This window comes from Callithrix jacchus, chromosome 7, assembly GCF_049354715.1.
Source record: "Callithrix jacchus isolate 240 chromosome 7, calJac240_pri, whole genome shotgun sequence".
Classification (NCBI taxonomy): domain Eukaryota; kingdom Metazoa; phylum Chordata; class Mammalia; order Primates; family Cebidae; genus Callithrix; species Callithrix jacchus.
In genome coordinates, this window is record NC_133508.1 from 90,634,787 (window position 1) to 90,654,551 (window position 19,765).

Genomic DNA, 19,765 nt, shown 5'->3' on the forward strand with positions numbered 1-19,765 from the left:
CCAGCATGGCACCGTGGGTGATGGGGAGGACCAGCATGGCACCGTGGGTGATGGGGAGGACCAGCATGGCACCGTGGGTGATGGGGAGGACCAGCATGGCACTGTGGGTGATGGGGAGGACCAGGTGCTCATCATGGCTCCACCACCGAGTGGCTGGGTGTTCACTCTAACCCTCAGTCTCCCTCTCTACAAAGAAGGGGGCTACTGGGCCTTTCATCTTGCTTTGCTAAGTCAGTGTATAAAGAGGAGGCCCTTTGATGGGGGTGTGAGTGCCAGCTGCCCCTCCTCACCTACAGAGGGAAAAAGAAAACCCTCTCTAGGCCATTTCTGGGATCCAGGGAGGGTGGTAAACATGGCCACCCTTGCATGGTTCCACTCCAGCAGGGATGAGGCAGGAGTTTTCCTGGATCTTTTTAACAGGTGATCAGTGTGACATGTGAGATGGTGGCCACTGTCCAGGTCACCTGTCCAGGCCTGGAGTGTGGGCCTGTTCCTCATGCTGGATGCTGAAGAGAGAGACATATAGGGGATGGGGACAGACCCATGCGAGCCTCGGTCTTCCAGGGTCGGCAAGGGGCTCAGGGACAAAGGCTGCTCTCGGCTTCCAGCCTGGCTGCAGGAACTGGCCTTTACTCCTGGCTTTCTGAGGCTGTTTGGGCTCCATCCCTGGTAGGCTTGCCCTGCCCACCCAGGACTTCTCTGTTTACAGAAGCCCAGACACCAGACTCGAAGCTGGTTCTCCCACCCGCTGAGGAGTCTCTGTAGCAGGCAGGGGCCTGGATCAGATGGAGCTGGGCTGGACTGTGGTCAGACTGTGGGATCTGGGATCTGGAGCCCATCGCTGCACCTCCCAGCCTCGGTTAGTCCACCTGCCCATGGGGAAAGGCCTACCTCTCTGCATAGTCCTGGGACTCGTGCTGGCGTCTGAAAGGGATGCAGTGTGCGGTGGAGGCCACGTGCCAGTGGTTCCCATCCCTGCGGTGAGAACCCAGGGCCCGAGCTGGTTTCACACAGCTTCCCTAGCTCTGAACCCCGGCTCCGTCACCCTCCTCGGAGGCTCTCCTCGTCCCCGCCTCTGGGCTGAATCACAAAGCAGAACCAGGCCCTCACAGCTCCTTTCCAGTTTTTAATGTTTTTCTTGTAAAACCAAAAATATAAAACTGGCAGGGGAATGGAAGACAAGTTCTGCATATTTTATATACACGAGGTCTGTGATTTCAAAACCACCGGGGAGAGGAACAGGAAGACACGATCGAGGGAATGTTACAGGGCCGTGAGTCCTGAAGGGCACCTCTGTGCGCCCAGCTCGGGCTCAGACGGCAGCTCCCTGGCAGCGCTGGGTGGCATGGCCAACTGGCTCCCTGGGTCATGGCCCAGATATTCTGGCTGTGGCCTGGAGCTCCCGCGGGGTATATGGAGGGTGGGAGTGACAGCAGGTGGGTGAGGTGACATCTGCAGTGCTGGGCAGGCAGGTGCACATGGGGCTCCTTCAGGTGTCCGTGTAGATGGAGGGAATGTGGCCCAGGCAGTGGTCAAAGGCTCCATTGGGGAAGAAGCCGCAGTCCTCGGGGCCGCTGGACACCACGTCTTCAGATGACTGCTGCAGCAGCGCTGTGGCGCACGAGGCCTCGGCCAGGGCCTCATAGCCTGACAGTGGGTGGGAAACGGTCAGCGCCGGAGGCAGCAGGGGCTGTGCCTGCTCATCCTTCCCAGTTCCCAGGCCCCACCCCACCTGCCCAGGGTCCCCCCTCACCGAGTTCCATCCCCGGGGCCTGCTTGGAGCCCCCTATTTTTCCAAATGTGGGAGCTGACCGCTGGGGTGGGGAGAGGACTTGGGAGCTGGGGACAGGGCCTGGCACACCCAGGGGGCCCAGCTCCCGAATGTGGGAGCTGAGCGGTGGGGTGGGGAGAGGGCTGGGGTGGGGAGAGGGCCTGGCACACCCAGGGGGCCCAGGACAGCTGGGAGACAGGCACGGGGCTGACTGTGGGGCAGAATGTGGGGGTGGGTAGGAGCAGCGCAGCCCTTGCCCTCAGGGGCTGGTCCCCTCCTGGCAGAAGGACCAGCTCGCCCCCACCCTTTCAGCTGCATCCCTCAAAAGGACTCAAGAAACCCAAAGGAGAGCAGCAGCGTTCACTGGGCACTCAGTATGTGCTTATTTCAGCTTGTCTGGCTTCCGGTCCGCAACACTCCCATGCAGTGGGATTCACTCTCCTATTCTATAGCTGAGAAGGCAGGCACAGAGAGGCCAAGATGCTTGCCTAAGGTCACAGTGTAAGGGGAGCTGGGGTTGAACCCAGGTCAATCTGGCTCCAAAGATAGCTCCCTGTTCCACTGGACATGCTGTTTCCATGGTGAGGCCACCGTTCAGAGGCCCTTGACTTGGGAGAGGCTGGGAGGGGTCATCCTCTCCTGCCCCTGCCCTAAAGGCCTGTCAATGAACTGCTGTCATTCATGTGTGTGGCCTGAGACAGGTGAGCCTGTCTACGCAGTGGCGTTGGGCCGAACTGTTCTTAGGCCCTGCAGCTCCTCGAGCTTGTCAGCTGGCGTGTCAGCTCTGTGTGTGATTTTTGCTTGACCAGGGAAGTGTGGGCAGAAGGCAGCTAGTGGGCCTGGAGTGGGTGCTGGGGAGAAGGGAGGCCAAAAGAACCTCCCCTGGCCAGTGCAGGGGTGGGGTGGGGCATGGAAGTTGCCTGCCACTCCGTCAAGGCTATTCATTCCAAGCCTTGCTGCACAGCTGAGAAATCCCATTTGGGCTGGATCGGGGTGGGAGGACAGGATGGGGAGCCCGCAGTGCTGGGCACCTCAATTCAGGCGTGCACAGACACAGAGCACTCATCTCCCATGTGGGCACATGCCATACAGGGGGCCATGCACACACATCTATCACGCGTGGACATGGCACACATGTACTCACAGGGCTGTGGCTGTGGTCCTTGAACACAGGTGCACAAGTGCACACAAGCATGCTCATCTGAAACAGCCTGCATCATACACAGGCACACACTGTCTGTGGAATCAGCCAAGTCATAGGTGCGTGACACAATGTGCACACAGACGGGGTGCACAGACATCCGCACAAACATGGGGTAACATGTGTGCAGACACCAGTGTATGCCCTGCCAGCTCCTCACACTCATGGGGCATATGCTGCCAGAGCCACCTGTGCCAACCCTGCGAGCACGGGCACACACAGACACCTGGCATGGGCATCGAGCCTGTCTGCAGGAACCAGCCTTTGTAGGTGTGTGGATGTGGACCCACAGGGTGGTGTGTGCCCAGCTGAGACCTCAGTGCTTGTCCCTATATCCTTGTCCCTCCACCGTCCCGCTGCACACACTCAAAGCTGACCAAAGGGCCTCTGGGATGGGTCTCAGGTTCCTCTTTGTTGGAGCCCTGAAAACCTCTGGCTAGACCTGAGCCTCAGGCTGTTTTGAGGGTGGTCTTGGCTCCAGAATTCAGGGAGGGCCTAGCCCCTCCATTCTGATGCCCCCTGCTCTGACTAGGCCTGCCCTGCTGGTCTGAGCCTGGTTCCACCTGGGCTATGGGCTGTCCCCTCTCCCTGGGCTTCTCTAGCCAAGCCAGGGGCAGAGCTGGGGAGGCCCAGGGCCCTGCAGGGCAGCACCAGTTACCGATGCGGAGAAGGGACAGCACAACCTCCAGGCTCTGTCCCCGCCTAGTCTTCTCTGCTGCCAAAGGGAGAGCAGGATTTGTACATTCCCCGATACATCCCCAGGGTCTGCAGCTATGCCTGGCACACAATAGGTACTTAATAAATAAAGCGAAGCAGTAATTAAACCATGAGCTCCCAGTCTGATTTTTCAGAAACCTGTCGGCATTCAGACACAGAAGGCTCTCGAAGCTGTGGGAAAAGCCAGACATTATAGTCAGGCAGGTACAGACAGTGCTGCGGGCTCCTGGGACTCTGAGCCTCCACTTCCCCCTCTGTAAAGTGGGGATGGCCCTGTCACATAGGCATCCAAAGGCTACAGGACCCCGTGCATATAGCACCCAGCACCGGGCTGAGCTCGGCAGGTGCCCTAGACCGGGAGCCACACAGGCAGGGCTCACCTGGGGCAGGCAAGGGCGGGCTGAGGCCTTGGTAGCCGTTGGGCCGCAGGGCGTTGAAACCGTGGGTCTCCCCGACCAGTCCGTCCCTGCCAGCTGCTGGCTCCGCTGTCCGGTAGCAGTCACCATAGGGGAAGCAGCTCTGGATGGAGTGGAAACTGCCCTGGTAACCTGCAGACAGGGTGGCAGGGGCCGCATTCACAAAGAAGAAGTACCCAGGGCAGGGAGGGGGACTGTCCTCACTGCATGCTGCGCCTCCTGTGTGGTCCTGTCCAGGCATCGTGGGTGTGAGTGAGAGAGGAGGGCCAGGGCAGAGAAGGTGCAGGAGGCCAGGGCCCCGTTCTCAGCTCCACTCTGCAGGGAGGGAGGACAGGCCAGGCGTGGCTGAGATGATCTCACATGGCTGTTCCTGGGTCACCCGTGGCTGACGTGGCTAATGCCTGCTCCCTCCACGCTCCGGTGCTCAATGGCCTCTCATTCTTCCTCACTGTCAGGACCAGCTTCCTCCAGGCCATGCCCCAGCTGGGCCTCTTATGTCCCTTGTGTCCCAGCTTCTCTCATCCCCAGTGCCCAGACGGTCATTCTCTGACCCCCTGCCTCCCCCACTAGGCCACTGTCTCCTCATTCCTCTGAGGTTCCTGAGCGGGAATGGCAGGGGTGATATGGAGTGGGCCCCTGGCCAGAGCTTACCTTGCGGACTGGGCACAGGCGGGGGTGGAGGGCTTTGGAAGGGTGGGTAGGCAGGCTTGCTCGGGAGCGTGAAGGGCTGGCCTCCTGGAGAATGGCTGTGGGAGGATGGGGGCAGCGGTGGTGGCCCAAGCCCCTTCAGGGGGCTGACTATGGGTGAGATGAGTCCGGGCCCCAACCTGGAGAGAACAGAGAACCTGTCAGCAGGCAGGGGTGTGGAGGGCAGGGCCAGAGGCCCAGCTGCCATGGCTTGCTCCTCTCCATCAATGGGAGCCCACTCCCCAGCTGACCTGCTCCAACTTACAACAGTTAGAAGAGGAGCTTTTATGTCTGGTCAGGTTCAATCCAAACTTTCTTGACTCCAAATCCTGGAAGCTTTGGAGTCCGGAGTTTAGGATAGTCAGCAAGGAACAGAGGTAAGTGGTGCCACCTTTCCAGATGAGAGAACTGTGTTCAAACCCCTAACTGCTCTCATTGTCCAGGTGTTTGGGGCAAGCTACTCGATGTCTCTGAGCCCTGGTTTCCTGGAAGGGCTGCTGGCTCACCACCTGGCATGCTGCAGCCTCATTACCTGCTGGGTGCCCGGCTCTCTGCCTCATGCTCACCACTCTGGCAACCTGGAGGAGGAGCCCTGGAGCGGCCCATGGCACTCACAGTCCCCAAGCATTGAGCCCTGACTTGCCCTAGGCCTGGGAGACAGATGTTCTCGTGTCCTTTTCGCAGACCAGAAAACCAAGGTCAGAGAGGTTTGCCGAAGTTGCTCCCAGCCACACAGCACCGACCTCAGGGGCTACGGCGAGGTGACATGAAAGCAATGTAGAGTGTGATGTCTGATGCATTCTCAGCCACTCCATCCATCAGCATCATCATTACAAAGATGAAGGGAAGAAAAACTACCAATTCAGTCCCACAGCCAAGTTGGCATTTTTTTCTACACAGTGTATTCTGAGGAACCTTCTCCTGTTTCCAGCCCTGGCCATCTGTCCTCCTCTTGCATACCACGTGCGATTGTGGGCTCCCCAGCTGCCTTCATACAGAGCCTGAGGGGCATGCAGGCTCAAGACTATGCACTCTGGAAGCTCATGTTCAGAAGCAAGACTGCAGCAGCTGACAGCTGCACAGGCACCCTGAGCCCGGCCCAGCCCGGGGCCATCTACCTGGACCGTAGAATCCTGCAGGCCGGGTTCCCTTCTCAGGCTATCTTCCTGAGCCCCTAAGCCCACTTCACAGGGACTAAAATGACTTTGAGATCAATGGCTTGGGGACTCCGGGGGCAAGGCTAAAGGCTCCCAGCCTGTAAAGCACTTATGTGCATGGCAGAAAGAGGGAGACAGTGGGAGCTCCGAGTCCACACTTATTGTCTGGATTTGTGGGTTGTTGGACCATCCACATTAAAATATACAGTGAATTCCGTGTCACAGCTCCAGGTGACCTCATTACCCTTGCCCACCCTCTGAGACACCAAGTGTTAACAGATCGGTGCCTCTCTGAAGGAAGCAGGGCTATCTGGAAATGGAGAAAGCAGATTTGGAGACAGGCCGGAGTCTCCACGTCTGCGGCTGCACCAGGTTCCTCTCTGCTCCCTCCCACCTTGGCAGCCCCTCCACTGCCCCTCCAGTCTGCTGTCATCATCCCCAGGTCTGGGCCTCTGTCACTGTGGGCTTGCTTGAGGACAGGGGAAGCAGGGCCTTGGTGCTGGGTCCCTGGCCTAGCTACTACACATTGAGGGTCCATGTCACCGTTTTAAGTTCATGAGCCAAATCCTCATCATACCTCCAGGAATAAATTATCGTTATCATCATCATCATTTTTAGGCCTGTCTTAAGGATGACCAAATGGGACAGTGTCTTCCTCTATGCACTGGAAACTGGGTAGAGTTGTGCACAAGCCATGTGTCCTCATGGCCAGTTCTCCTGGCTGAAGCTGGGCCAGGGCCTGGCCAGGGAGTGGCTTCGCCTTCCTGGGTGGTGGCTGCCTTATCCCTATCTCATCTGGGAACCCACAGCCCAGCTCTCCCCTGGTTTCCTGGTGCCCCCGTAGGAAGGGCCAGGTCTTGGCCCTTCTCGGTCACCTGGTGCCCAGTGCTGGGCCTGCCACTCAGCTAACAACCGATGACACTAATAAATGAGTTTCTGAATCTCTCAGCTGCAAACCCCTGAGATTAACGGCATTGCAGGATTAAGGTGAACCAGACGTGAAGGAGAAAACATGCATTTTCAAGTTTGCTTTTCCTGTCTCGCTCCACTGTAAGTTCACATCTGCCACCTTCACAGCCAGTGAAATTAAACAGAACACAACTCTCCCCACAGCAGACATGAGGCCGAGGGTATGCAGCTCTACCTGAACTCTTTAAAAGGCAAGAAAGATCATCTGGAGCTCCTCCTCTGAGTCATGCAAATGATTCCTAAATCAAATATTTTTGCTTCAACTGGAACCTATAAAAATTAATATAAAACCTCACTGGCCTGGCAGACCAAAGGCTTCATACCTCGCACAAGGCTGGGAAAAAAAATACCCTATTTGGCATCTTCTCTGAGCCAGGGTAAATAAATTTGGTCATGAAGTCAGGCCCTCTTAGCATATTTTTAAGTGAATCAGATAATTCTGTCAAGTTATTTAAACGTCCCAGCAAACCACTGGGGAGTCATGAGTGGCTGCTCCTTGTTGACTTTGGCAGGAAGGGGAGGCTGAAGTCCCTTTCCCCACTCTCTTCTCGGGATGAAAAAGAAACCCATTTATGCTGGGCCGGGGCCTGGTGTCAGGCACGAGGGTGCTTCTCTCCTGCAGCTGGTCCTGGGGCTCCCACCCAAAGGCAGGGGCGGGCAGGCGGGGGTCCTGTCTTGTCATCATCACTCTGCCTCTCACTGCAGAATTCTTGATGGGCACTTATGCAGGCGGCAGGCAGGTGACGAATGAAGCAGAGCAGAGTGCACAGCCGAGGAGTGAATGGACTCCGTGGTTTCTTTTCCTTTGGTTGAAGATGTTTTTCAGCTGGCTGGTGGGTGAGCAGGTGGCCTGAGTGGGTATGGGTGGGGGCAGGGGCCATCATAGTGTCGCCTGTGCCAGGTGGGACACACAGTGTCAGGCATGTGTACAGCTCTTACCCCCTTCCTCAGGCAGGGCCTTCTGAAGCCTTTCACAGAAGCATCAGCTGAGCTCGAGCTGGGCCTGGTTTTCTGGGTCCTCCTCTAACATCCCCTCAGACTGCCTCTTCATGACTCTCTGCTCACACTCACACTCACAGCTACAATCTTCCCCTGCCCGTCAGCAGCCCCTGTGCACCCCAGCTTGCCCCTGACACCCCCTCCTCTCCCTGCCCAGCCCAGGTTTCCCACTCCTGCTGCCTCTGTGTCACCACTGCCTTCTGGTGTCCCCCCCTCCGCAGCCTGAACTGTGCCCCACAGTCCACTCTGCCCCTGCAATGCCACCCTGTGTCCTCATCCCAAACCTGACCACATCACTGCTCAACACGCCTCAGGCTGAGTCCCATCCCAGGCCTTGGGCTCCAGACCTGGCAGCCTCTCTCCCAAGTTCATCCCCCCACATGATGGTTCCCCAAATCACACCAAGCTGTCACCATGCCTACCTTTGCTCTTGCTACTCCTTCCTCCTAGCCTCTCCGCCCATCCAACTCCAGCCTCACCTCCTCTAGGAAGCCTTCTCTGACATCCTCCCAGCAGCCACATGCTACTGGGCTTTCCTCTGGGCTCCACAGCCCTTCTGCTTGTGAGTAGCACTGGCCCCTATGTGGTAGGTCTCCCTCTCACAGTAAGCATCTCCAGGGCCAGAGTCATCAGCAGCCCCAGCACCAGGCCCAGGGCCTGCCTACAGGGGCTCCGTAACTGAACACTGAATGAATGGGTGAATGAATGGCAGGAGGAGCCCAGTAATAATGGGAGCGGTGGGCCACAATGGGCCACAAATGTGGTGATGAAGCCAGACTGGCCCCAGGCACAGGCAGGCAAAGACCAAGACTGCTACCTGGCAGAGGAAGGGCAGGGAAGGAGGAAGGTGCTGGGGCCAGGCTGGGTGTGGGGAAGGGGACAGGAGGAGAAGGGGCAAGGTGATTAGCAAAAAATAGCAGGGAGGGGAGGAGGACAGGGCTGTGAGGCCTCCCTCTGCCCATTTGCAAGAAAAACAGATTTCAGCAGATCATGGTCCAGCAATTAACACATTCACCATTTCCAGTCAATTAAGTGGCCACAATGAGAACTACATACAGCACGGGAAGAGGCCACCCCTTTCCACAGTGATCCTGAAGTAAAGGCTCCCAGACAGCCCCGAAGCCCAGGCAACAGTCATAGCTGCAGTGGCTGGAGATGGGCTGGGGCCCACACCAGCGTCTGTGGAGTGTGAGCAGTGGGCAGTCTGCTCCCAAATGCACAGATGAGCCAAGGAGATGCCAGAGTGAGGCCTGGGAGGCCTGGGTTCCATTCTGGGTTTGGCAGTCCAGAATGCAGGGGTCGTTGGGTGGGGCCACAGAGTTTTCCCAGGGTCCCCCAGTGGGGAGGAGGGGCTGCTTGAAGCAAGGCCTTCAGATGCCAGTACTGTCTACTCAGGGTTACTGCAGTCCGCAGTGGAAACATGCGCAGAGTGTTCAGAACGAAGTATGCAGTCAGTGTTCCCTGAAGGCTGGCCATTTTCATGATCAGTAACAAGCAGACAGATAGTGCGGGACACCTGCCCTCCCTCCCTCCCCCCAGTTCCCTCTTGCTGTCCCTGGAGGAGGACTGGCCTGGTGTACATACCCATCCCGGGTGCTCTCAGCCATGGGCAGAGGGGACAGATGGTGGTGGGAACTGGTGGTGGCATCCAGCGGGTGGTGCCTGGAAGACACATCGTGGGCTGGGGGCAGGAGGCCTGTTGCCAGTCCATTGTGGGGGGTGATGGAGCCAGGATACACACCTGCAGGGAATCAAACAAGGGTCACTGGACTCGGGCCACTCCTTAGAGATGGCTGTGATGGCCCAGGAGCTGTGTGTGCCTGATGATGGAGACAGAAAGACAAGAGGGAATATGAGCACAGTTGTATCACTGGAAGGTTAGGGGTCCCAATGAGGGAGGTGCTGGCTCCACTCTGCTAAGTTCAGGCCCTGCAGGCCCTGGATAAAGGGCTGTGTCTAGAGCTGGGACTCACCCTGATAGCAGAGGTGGACTGGCAAGGGGCTGTCAGAGGCATGGGGTGCTCAGACTGTGTGTGTGTGTGTTCATGTGTGTGCGTGCGCACGTGTGTGTTGAGATGGGGGCATATATAGGGCAGGTTGTCTCAAATTTCTGTGGCGCTGTTCAGGAAAAGAAGGGGCTTGTTCTGTGTGGTCCTGGAAGCAGACAGAGACCCAGGAATGGAGAGAGGCTTGAGAGAAGCAGACAGCAGCCCAGGGCACCACCGTGCCTTCTAACGGGCAGTGTTGCTGCTGGCAAGGGACTGCCCTTACAGAGTAACCACCTTACAGAGTAACCACCTCCCCCAGAGACATGCAGGCACAGCCGGGAGTCCACTGTGAAGGCTTCCAGAGAGGGATGACTGCACTAGCTGGGTGGCAGGCTAGCCTGGGAGACCTCTGAGAAGGGCTGCCACAGATGGCTGTATGGACTGTACACTGAACAAGGGTCCCAACTGAGGAGAGGAGTCAGCCACATTCTAGTCTCAGATTCTAAACCTTCAGAAGATATCTGCAGGGTGATGCTACCTTTTGGCACCTTTTACCCCCTAGGGTCTTACCCTTGTTAAGATAGGCAGGCTAATAAATCAATGGAGGACACTAGGTCAAGTCCAATGTTGCTCCAGGGGCCCAACTGAGGCTTTGGGAGTTACTGAGCCCAGCACTCCCCAAATGCCTTCACCAGGAAACCCTAATCAGAGTAGGAAGTAAACCCCTACTCTGGGACTGAAGCAAGAGCTGTAGGTTTTTATGTTCCCTATTTCATCTGAAAAAATAAAAAAAGATGAATACACCCGACCCCTGCATTCCAGGCCACCACACCCAGAATGGAGCCCAGGGCTCCTTGGCCTCCCTCTGGCTCCTCCGTGGCTCATCTCTCTGGGGGTGCCAGCTATGCACCCCTTCTTCAGCCTGGCCATGTTTATTTTAATAGCAGCTGATCATTTTCTCTGAAATCAGTGCATCCAGCAGATGCCCTGGGAGGGCTCTGTGTGACCTGGGGGCTAGCCTGGGGCTGCACTCATGGACTGTGTGACTTGGGGGCTAGCCAAGATGGTGCCACTGCACTTCAGCCTGGGCGACTCTGTCTCAAGAAAAACAACAACCAAAAAGCACCCCTGTGCCTATGAGGCCAAACAGTTTGCAACCCCTGGCTTGGAGTTCGAGCTGTAAGCACCCTACGTTATGTTACATCAGGCGATTCTACTATCATAATAGCTACCATTAATTAAAAACATACTACATGGCAAACTGTCTTTCCACATTATCTAGTTTAACCATCTCGACAAATGTCAGTGGGGAAGACAATATATTCCATTTAAGATGAGGAAACTAAATTATTAACAAGTTGAACGACTTGTCCAAAGTCACAGAGTAGGTGGCTCATCAGGGCCATCTTCCAAGCAGTGGGGAGAGAAAGTTCACTTGAGGCCAGGGCTAGAAGCGGCTCCAGCTCAGGTTCCAGATGTCTGACTGAGGCCTCAGCTCTGGTGTAGGTGTCACTGCTGGCTGCTGTGAGACCATGGGGCTCTGGGTGAGAGCTTCCACGCACCCTCCAGCTCTCGGCCACTGTCCTTACTGCTCCCTGCCTCTGGGACTGTGTTCCCGGGGCTAGCACCACCTGTCCATCCAGCCACTGCCTCCCTCCCCAGCTTGGGGAAGGCGCGTAAAGCGGTATTTGTGGAGAGAGCTTGACAAGGAGCTGCCCACGTTTGAGCCGCTCACCACTCTCCTTAGCCTGCTATCTTGAATCAATTTGGGGGGCTGACAGCTGGGAAGGCTTAGAATCCTGATCAGTCCTGCTCCGTCTACCTCAGCCACGCTGACCTCATGCTTCTCAAGTCCTCACTGTCCATAACATTACCTTGGGTCTGCTCAGGACAGGCCTGGTGGATAAGCTCCCAGGGGTTGGGGGGTCTCCTGTGCAGAAGAGAGTTGGTCCCTACTCAAAGGAGCGTCCTGCAAGCAGACAATGGAAATTCGGTGTCTCCCTCTGAAGCTCATCCCTCACCCTCTCTCCTCTGTTCTGCACTCTGCTAACCCTCTGTGACTCAGTCCCCTGCCCTTGCCTCTGCCCTGGGGCCATGTCCCTGCCTGTCCAGCCTCCACACCAAAGACGGACACAGGTGGGTGACCGAGTGTGTGAACTAGAGACGCTGACCATGTCAGCAAACAGCAGATGGGAATGAAGGAACCACAGGATTGCGAAGAGCAGCAGGATCGAGGATGCCACAGGGCCCGACAGGCTCTCCCCAAACACACCACTTCAGTCTGTAAAGCTGTGTCATCCATCAGTCATCAGCCCTGAGTGCTTAACCTCTGGCCTCACATCTGTTCCCTTCTCAGGCATCTGCCACGCCACCTGCAGAAGAACTTAGCACATCGGATCCTGGGGGATCCAGAACACTGAGCTTTGCCTGGCTGGTCTTGCCCTCCTGCTGTACTGGAAGCAGCTCAGGGACGGAGCCAGCATGGGGCCTGGCAGACAGCAGGTGCTAGGTATGGCTGAGGGGCAGCACTGGCAGCAGGGGGGTACAGGCTCTGGTTAAGAGGGCAGCCTGCACAGATGGTCTGGGTTCAAATCCTGCCTCTGCCACCTGCTGGCTATGGCTTGCGTGTGCCTTCTGAGGCTGATGTGAGCATGATGGCAGTGACGTCCACGCACAGTCCCTTGAGTGGTGTCTGGCACAGTCAATACGTGCTGGCTGTGCATAACTGTAAGGTGGATGAGCACACAGTCATTCTTCTTGTTCCCCATGAGCAACAATAACAGTAAGATTATCGGTCACACAGGGTTTATATAAGTGACCACATCCATGATCACATTGTTCTTGTAGCAGATGAAATCCCTCAGTGTCTGGGAGGGAAACTGAGGCTCAAAGCAGGGAAATCACCACTTATTGTCCCAGAGCAAGGGCAGCAGCTTCAGCAGGAGTGGCTCCTCCAATCTGTGATGATGAGACCTCAGCTGATTCTGTTTCTCATCTGCAGCATGGGTTTCACACTACTCCACAGCATAGTTGGGGACTGAATGAGAGGATATTTGTGAAGTGAGTGGCCCAGGCAGGTGCTCAAAGATGGTGACTGCTGGCCCTGTCCATTCTTGCTGGGACAAGCCCAAGGCTGGCAACTGGGAGAACAGGCTTGCAGTCCGGACTGGCTGCTGACTTCTCTGGATGACCTTAGGTGATTTCTTCTCCTGCCCAGGCCTGAGTCTTCCCTGGGTAAATGATGGGGTAGGTACAAGAGCTTTGCCCTGGGGCAGCACTGCTCCTCGGGAGCAGCTCTCTTTCCGGCTGATTCAGGAAGCAGCTTCTGAGGCCTTATTTTATTTTATTTTTCTTAACACAGAACTCCAAGAGGTCACTGCCATGACCAGCTGTTGGGAGCTGCCACTTGAGATACCTTCTCCCAGGGCTGGATCAGCCCCCTGGTCCCTTCCAGCCCTGTCATTTTAGCAATTCTGACCTCGAGAAAAGCAGCCACACAAAGGGTTCCTCCAGCTGCATGTGAGGAGTATACAGACCCTCCCCTAGGCACCCATCCGCCTGTGTCCTCACCCTCGTGGGCCTGCCTAAGCACAGACCCCTGGGAAGGGCGACCCATGAGAAAGGCTGAAAAGCTTTTCTTCCTGAGGCTGTTTGGCAAGTGTTTGATATATTTTTAAATCTGTTGCTACTTCAACATTGAGGGGAAATAATAAAAAATTGAAAATAAAAAATATTTAAAATGATTGGAGTAATTCAAGAACTCCCAGAGGGTGGGCAGAGCTTTCTGCTCTGATATTGTGGTTTCTTTAGGGGAGCTGGGGGTAGAGCGCAAGGACTGTCAGCTGAAATCTAAAGGCCACACTGCCCTTATCTGGGCTGGATGCCCGAGCCACAAAGCCAGGAATACCTGCTGTGGCCTGGGACCTGCCCTGTGGCCCACGGCTGCTGTGTGTGTGTGGGGGGGACAGACAGGCCACCTCAGCTGGACCAGAGGCCCTTAGTGTCTGGCTGGAGGGGCCTGCAGAGTCCCAGGGGCTCTGGGGGCCCCATCTCTGAGCCACAGAGTTTAGTGATGAGCTGGAAGTGATCTGGGCTAAATTCCTATCCTCTCAGAGCCTGGGTTTTCTCCTCTGGAGCAGGAGTCAAGGCCAGGGGCAGAATGGGCTCTTCTTGAAGGTGGTTCCTCCCTGCAGATGATCCCAGCAGCATGGGCCATCAGGAAGGGCACCAGAGCCTCTCTTCATGATGCTTGGGGCAATGAATGCCATGGGTTCCCCCAGTCCAGCTCTGCACATGTCCCCATCCTGGGTGCTGGTGACCCCAGAATCAGGCAGACCCTGGACCTCCTTTGAGGAGCTCACAGTCTGGTGGGGGAGATAGATGGGAAGCAGAGCAACACCCAGAGTGCTCAGCACTGGGGCAGAGCAAAGCCCAGAGGAAGACTTCCTGGAGGAGGGGGCACGGAGGTGGGTCCTGAAGGAAGGACAGGAGCTACCTTCATGAAGGGAGGGAGAAGAGGACTGGCAGGGTGTGGACAGTGCCCAGTGTGGAGGAAGCAGGAGCAAAGAGTGTTCAGGGAACCGCCTCCAACATGCCAAGGGGAGGCAAGAGGCTGCCAGGAGGATCCAGGCCCCACGAACCTTGGATGCCGGGCTGAGAGGGTTGAGGGCTTCATGTCCTGAGCAATGGGGAGCCACAGAGGAATGTGAAGGAACATCTGCCTAGTTAGAGGGAGAAGATGGATTGGAAGTAGAGAGCCAGAGGCACAGACAACCAAGTCCAGACAAGTGGGCACCTGCAAAAGTCGTTCCTATGTGGGCGGCCCACTGAGTGTCACTTGTGCTACAGGGACTGTCGGCAAAGAAAGGCCCCTCCCAGGCTATGCCCTGGCCCTGCCTCCCAGCACACATACCTGGGAGCAGCTCCTGGCCCAGGCTACAGCCACCCTTGCCGTCGCTGGCAGCCAGCTGTGTGGACGCGTGGAGCTGCTGCAGGGCCAGACACTCTGTCAGGACGTCGGCCTCGGTGTCAGGGCCCACGTGCAGCTGGGGAGCAAGCAGAGGGAAAGGAGGTGTGTGTTACGTGAGGCCCCTGCCCACCGGTAACCCTCCCTTTAGGGGACAGGGCAGGAGGGACTGCAGCCCCAGGGCAAGATCCTTCCCGTCACTGTGCCTCAGTTCCCCATCTGTGAAATGGGCTGACTGTGTACATTGTGAAGAAGGTGTTAGTCCTGGTCCTTCAAGAAGCAGATGCCAAGATGGAATTGAATGTGCAAGGGTCTAAATGGGAGATGTGCCTGTGTGAGAGGAAACAGGGAGATTGCTGGGAGAGTCCTGGGACCAAGGGAGGCAGGAAAGCAGGGGGGAGGGAAGAAGAAGGGGCCAGGCAGGAGCGTCTGGGACAGGGACTCAGGGGATCCTCAGCAGCCAATGGCTGTTGGATGTCAGGGAGTCCAATGTCTCTCAGAAAGCCTCTGCCTCAGTGTCCCTGCTGGGCCTGCCATACTCAGTCACTGCTGGGAGAGCCTGTGGGAGGTGTGGCCTCCGCACACCCACAGAATGGGTGGCAAAGGGCAGCAGTGGGGCCTCGCATGGGTAGCGCGGTCTGCAGGAGCATTCTGTGCAGCACGGGTGAACGGACATGGTAGGGGTGAAGCGCAGTAGGTGTGCAGTCAGCAGGTGTGCAGTTAGTGCACCCCACCTGACCCAGCTCTTTTGTTCTTCCTTCTTGGTACAAGATTCAGTGGAAATGGTTCGGGACTAGGGATGAAGAGCTGGGCTCAGATCCCATCCACCTCTTCTTACTCCTTGTGTAATGCTGGACAAATAGCTTAACCTCTCTGGGTCTTGCCTACCCAGTCTGTAATAAGCAGCAAGTCACGCCTCCCCCTGGGCTGCTGTGAGGGGGAATGAGACGATGGCTGGGGATGTGCTTTGGAAGTGCGGTGGTAGGGCTGGCTGGGCCCCATCTGGTCACCCCATTGTGGGCATGATGGATCAGTGTATGGACTTGAGGTCCCTCGGCTAAGGGCAAGCCTGGGCAGGGGTGTACCCAGGAACTCAAGCAAATCTTTGGCCAACAACCCTTGGCTGTTCCCAAAGACAGTCACCTCAGAATGCCTTCCAGAGCCAGAATGGGGACAGGGTGAGGCCTTCAGGACACTGAGTGATGAATGGGGCAGGTACCTGGATGGGAAGGGCCCCTTCTCTCAGGGAAATCCTGAAGCTTGGCTCATCCAAATGCTCATCTTCCCCAGGACAAAACAGACCCAGAGAAGCCGAGAGCCCTGCCCCACATCACACAGCAGCTGAGAGTCAGCCCTTAGGGCTTTTCTGCCCTCCCAGGACAGAAGGGCCAGGGCCCAGACTTGGAGAAGGCATGCCCAGCCTCGAGATAGGCTCTTAGCTCCCTGACCCAGCAGCTGTTTTCCATGTAAATTAAGTTTCTGGCAAAAGAGAGCCAAGGCATGTTCTTGTAGACCGCAATGTCTATCGGATTAGGAGCAGCAGGAGAGGAGAATTAAGGAAGAAAAGCATTTCTAATTCTCTCTGAAATGCAGCAGGGCTGCCAAGGACTTGTCATAATACAAGGGTCGCTTTACCCAGAAAGATACATCATCCCTGATGGCTCTTAATGGATGCTTATTGTTGGGAAGTTTGCAGATCTGGGGCCCCACGTCCCCGGGGGCTCAGTGAGAGCCAAGCGTGGGGCCTGGGAAAGCCAGGGCAGGATTCTAGTCCTCGGGCATTGGTCCGCTTGGGACAGAAGCCTCCCTGGTGTGGCACTCCAGTCTCCTGGAGCCTGGGCCATTCCCTGTCCCTGGTCAGGCCCTCAACCTGAGAGCAGTGAACCGAGCTCAGGCCCTGGAACAGACAGGTCTGGGATGGGACCCCAGCTCTGGTGCTTCTGCAGTGCATGATGCTGGGCAGGTTTGTTAACTCTGACCCGTAGTTTCTCCATCTCTAAAATGAGGGGCTCATGACTCTAGCCCCCACACTTTGGGAGGCCAGGATGGGAGGATTACTTGAAGTCAAGAGTTCAAAACCAGCCTGGACAACAAAGTGAAACCTCTGTCTCTACAAAAAAAAATACTAAAAAAAAAAAAAAGCCAAGCCAGGAGCAGTAGAGCATGCCTGCAGTCCTAGCTCCTCAGGAGGCTGAGGCAGGAGGATCACTTGAGCCCAAGAGTTAAAGGCTGCCAGGAGCCATGATCATTCCACTGCACGCCAGCCTGGGTGAAAGTGAGACTTTGTTTCTAAAAATAAAATGAGGGGGAAAAAAAACAGTGCCCACACCTATGGCTGTGGTTGGTTGGTTTGTTTTTGAGACAGGGTCTTGCTCGGTCGCTCAGGCTAGTGTGCAGTGGTGCAATCACAGCTCACTGCAGCTCCAACTCCTGGGCTCAAGTGATCCTCCCACCTCAGCCTCCTGAGGAGCTGGGGAGCTAGGGTTACAGTGAGGCCTAAATGACATACAGGATCGGAAGCCCCAGGTACGTGCCGGAGCAGCAGAGTCACCTGGGCTAAAGTGTAGCCTCTCCCTCCTCAGTGAATATGGAGGAGTATTTCACCAGAAAGCTGATGGCGCAGGCTCTGACCCCATCCCTCTCTGCTCTACAGCTTCTAACGCTCCCCACTGCCTGAAGGCTGGAGACCAGCTTCCCAAGTCTGGTGGTCCCCTCCCATCCTCATTCCCACTGAGACTGGCTTGCTCCCAGCACCCCATCACTGTCTCCCTGTCCCAGGGCGTGAGGCAGCTGCTTCCTCCAGCCTGTGGGCCTCTGCTCTGTTTCATTCACAGCCGTGTCTGCAGTTCATAGAACAAGGCTTAGAATACAGTGGGTGCTCTGTAAATCTGGGTGAACCAATGAATGGGCTCTTCCCACTCTGTCCTCCTCTGTCATGCTAGTGTCCCCGAGTTGGCCCCTGGTGTCTTTCACCCCCATACCCTCCCTAGCACTCAAGAACCCTCACTCCCTGGCTCCAGAGTTCCATGGGAGTCCCCAACACATGTTCTACATGGCCCTCAGGGTCACCTCTCAAGGTGCCATGTCCCTGCTCTGCTTAAGATCTCTCCAGGACACAGGCACCCACTGTGTCCTGGATGTAGCCCTGTCCATGCCACCTCTCATCACTGTGCTGCTTGGCCCGAGAGTGGAGTGCCTGCTGATCCTGCAAACGGTGGGCTTCAGGCTTCAGGCCTTGCTCCACACCAGTCACTGCGGGGAGCGCTCAGATAATTCACCAACCCAACACTTAGTCCTTCCTCAGACTAATGAACATATGTGCCAAGTCTGTTTTGAGCTTTTAAATTTGTGCCAGGTACAGTTCTAAACTCTCAGCATAAACCATCATTTACTCCTGACTGCAGCTGTCTAAACGCAAGTCCTTTGCTGTCCCCTCTGATGGTTGAGGAATCTGAAGCCCAAAGGCATGTGCCTGGGTGCAGAGCCAGTGGAGACGAGGCCGGCAGGCCCACTCCGCGCTGCCACCCCTAAACACTGCACCCAGGCCTGACACACTTCCTCCACAGACCTTCCCACTCCCACCCCTAAACACTCCACCCAGGCCTGATGCCACTTCCTCCACGGACCTTTCCACTCCCACCCCTAAACGTTCTACCCGGGCGCGATACCACTTCCTCCATGAACCTTCCTGCTCACACCCAGAGGGACTAAGACCCCTCATCTGTGCCCTGACTTTTCTCTGCACACCTCTCTTGCCACCTTAATGACATGAGGTGGAATCATCTCTTTGTGTCTACCTCCGCCTGCCAGGCCATCGAAAGTGGGGCTGTATATTTTCATTTCTGTATCTTCCGTGCCCAGCACAGGACTGGACGTTGTGTGGTTTCCACCCAAGCTGTGGGGGGTGGGCGGATGCATGGGGCGAGGAGCTGGTGGGCAATCTGTGGATGGTAAAGGGCTGGCTGGGGTGCAGAAGGAAGGGCTGTGGGTCAGCAGAGACACTCAGGGCAGGTAGGAAGTGGATGGACAGATGGATGGACTAACGGACGAACAGTGGCATTCACGGTGAGTGGGTGGGCGGTGCCTGGCCTGTTGTGGTGCAGGTGGCTCCGAGGCTGGAGGCGGCCAGATGAGGAGGGCTGGCTTACCTTCTTACGCACCTGCTGCTCTTTGGCTGAATGGGCCTTGACGTGCTTGCGGAGGGAGCTGGGGTCCGTGTAGCGCTTGGAGCAGCCAGGGATCTGACAGGCATACGGCTTCTGTAACATGGGGGGTGGGGGTGGGGTGAGTGAGGTCCAGCCCTTCGAGCCATGGGCCTTTGTGTGACCTGCTGTGGAGAGGTGACCAGCCGAGGGGCTGGCTGCAGGCCAGGAGTGCTCTGCCTCAGCCAGCCCTGCCCAGCTGTGGGGACGGCGCCTGGCCTCGGAGTGGAGCAGGGGTTTGTGTGCTCATCCCACCACCATCCTGGGGCCTCAGGCCAGTTGCCTCTCCTCTCTGAGTTTCACCTGTCTCCTCTGAAAATGGGGCCATCTGAGGTCTAAGGGTTCTTTCAGGTCAGATCCTGGCTCTGAGCCAAGTCCACCCTTTCAACCCAACAGCTGCAAGTAAGCAGTGAGCAGATAGGGAGTGCAGTTAGACGGCTGCTCTGCAGATAGGAAGGAGGGGCACCCACATGGGGCCAGGCTGGGGGCACTGGCCGCACCCTGCAGGTAGGTGCAGAGGCCCCGGACAGCTCGTGGGGCCACAAGAAACCCAGGTCCTCCTGCCAGCAGCTGTGAGAGGCTGGAAGCATGGCTGGGTCTCAGAGAACACAGGGCTAGGGAGGGTGAGGTGGCTGTGGAGGATGGGGGCCGTACCCTGTGCATGGGAGTGGACAAGTTGCTTCCCCTTGGGC

The 19,765-nt window shown here is 56.7% G+C and overlaps 1 protein-coding gene across 10 annotated transcripts in view; it reads right to left on the reverse strand.

Annotated features, from left to right (window-relative positions):
* Positions 1–1,113: 1,113 nt before the first annotated feature.
* The window catches only part of GLIS1 (GLIS family zinc finger 1), a 237,716-nt gene continuing 219,064 nt past the window's right edge, over positions 1,114–19,765 (reverse strand). For 8 of the 10 annotated variants that reach the window (XM_078331891.1, XM_054236263.2, XM_035251546.3 and 5 more), the window contains 6 exons: positions 19,020–19,130; positions 14,818–14,950; positions 9,502–9,658; positions 4,757–4,932; positions 4,070–4,237; positions 1,114–1,647 (listed from right to left, as the gene is read on the reverse strand). In XM_078331891.1, coding sequence (XP_078188017.1) covers positions 1,490–1,647; positions 4,070–4,237; positions 4,757–4,932; positions 9,502–9,658; positions 14,818–14,950; positions 19,020–19,130 — 903 coding nt within the window. In that variant the 3' untranslated portion in view covers positions 1,114–1,489. The remainder of the gene's footprint in view (positions 1,648–4,069; positions 4,238–4,756; positions 4,933–9,501; positions 9,659–14,817; positions 14,951–19,019; positions 19,131–19,765) is intronic. The other 2 variants (XM_078331888.1, XM_054236261.2) reach the window with 1 other exon arrangement.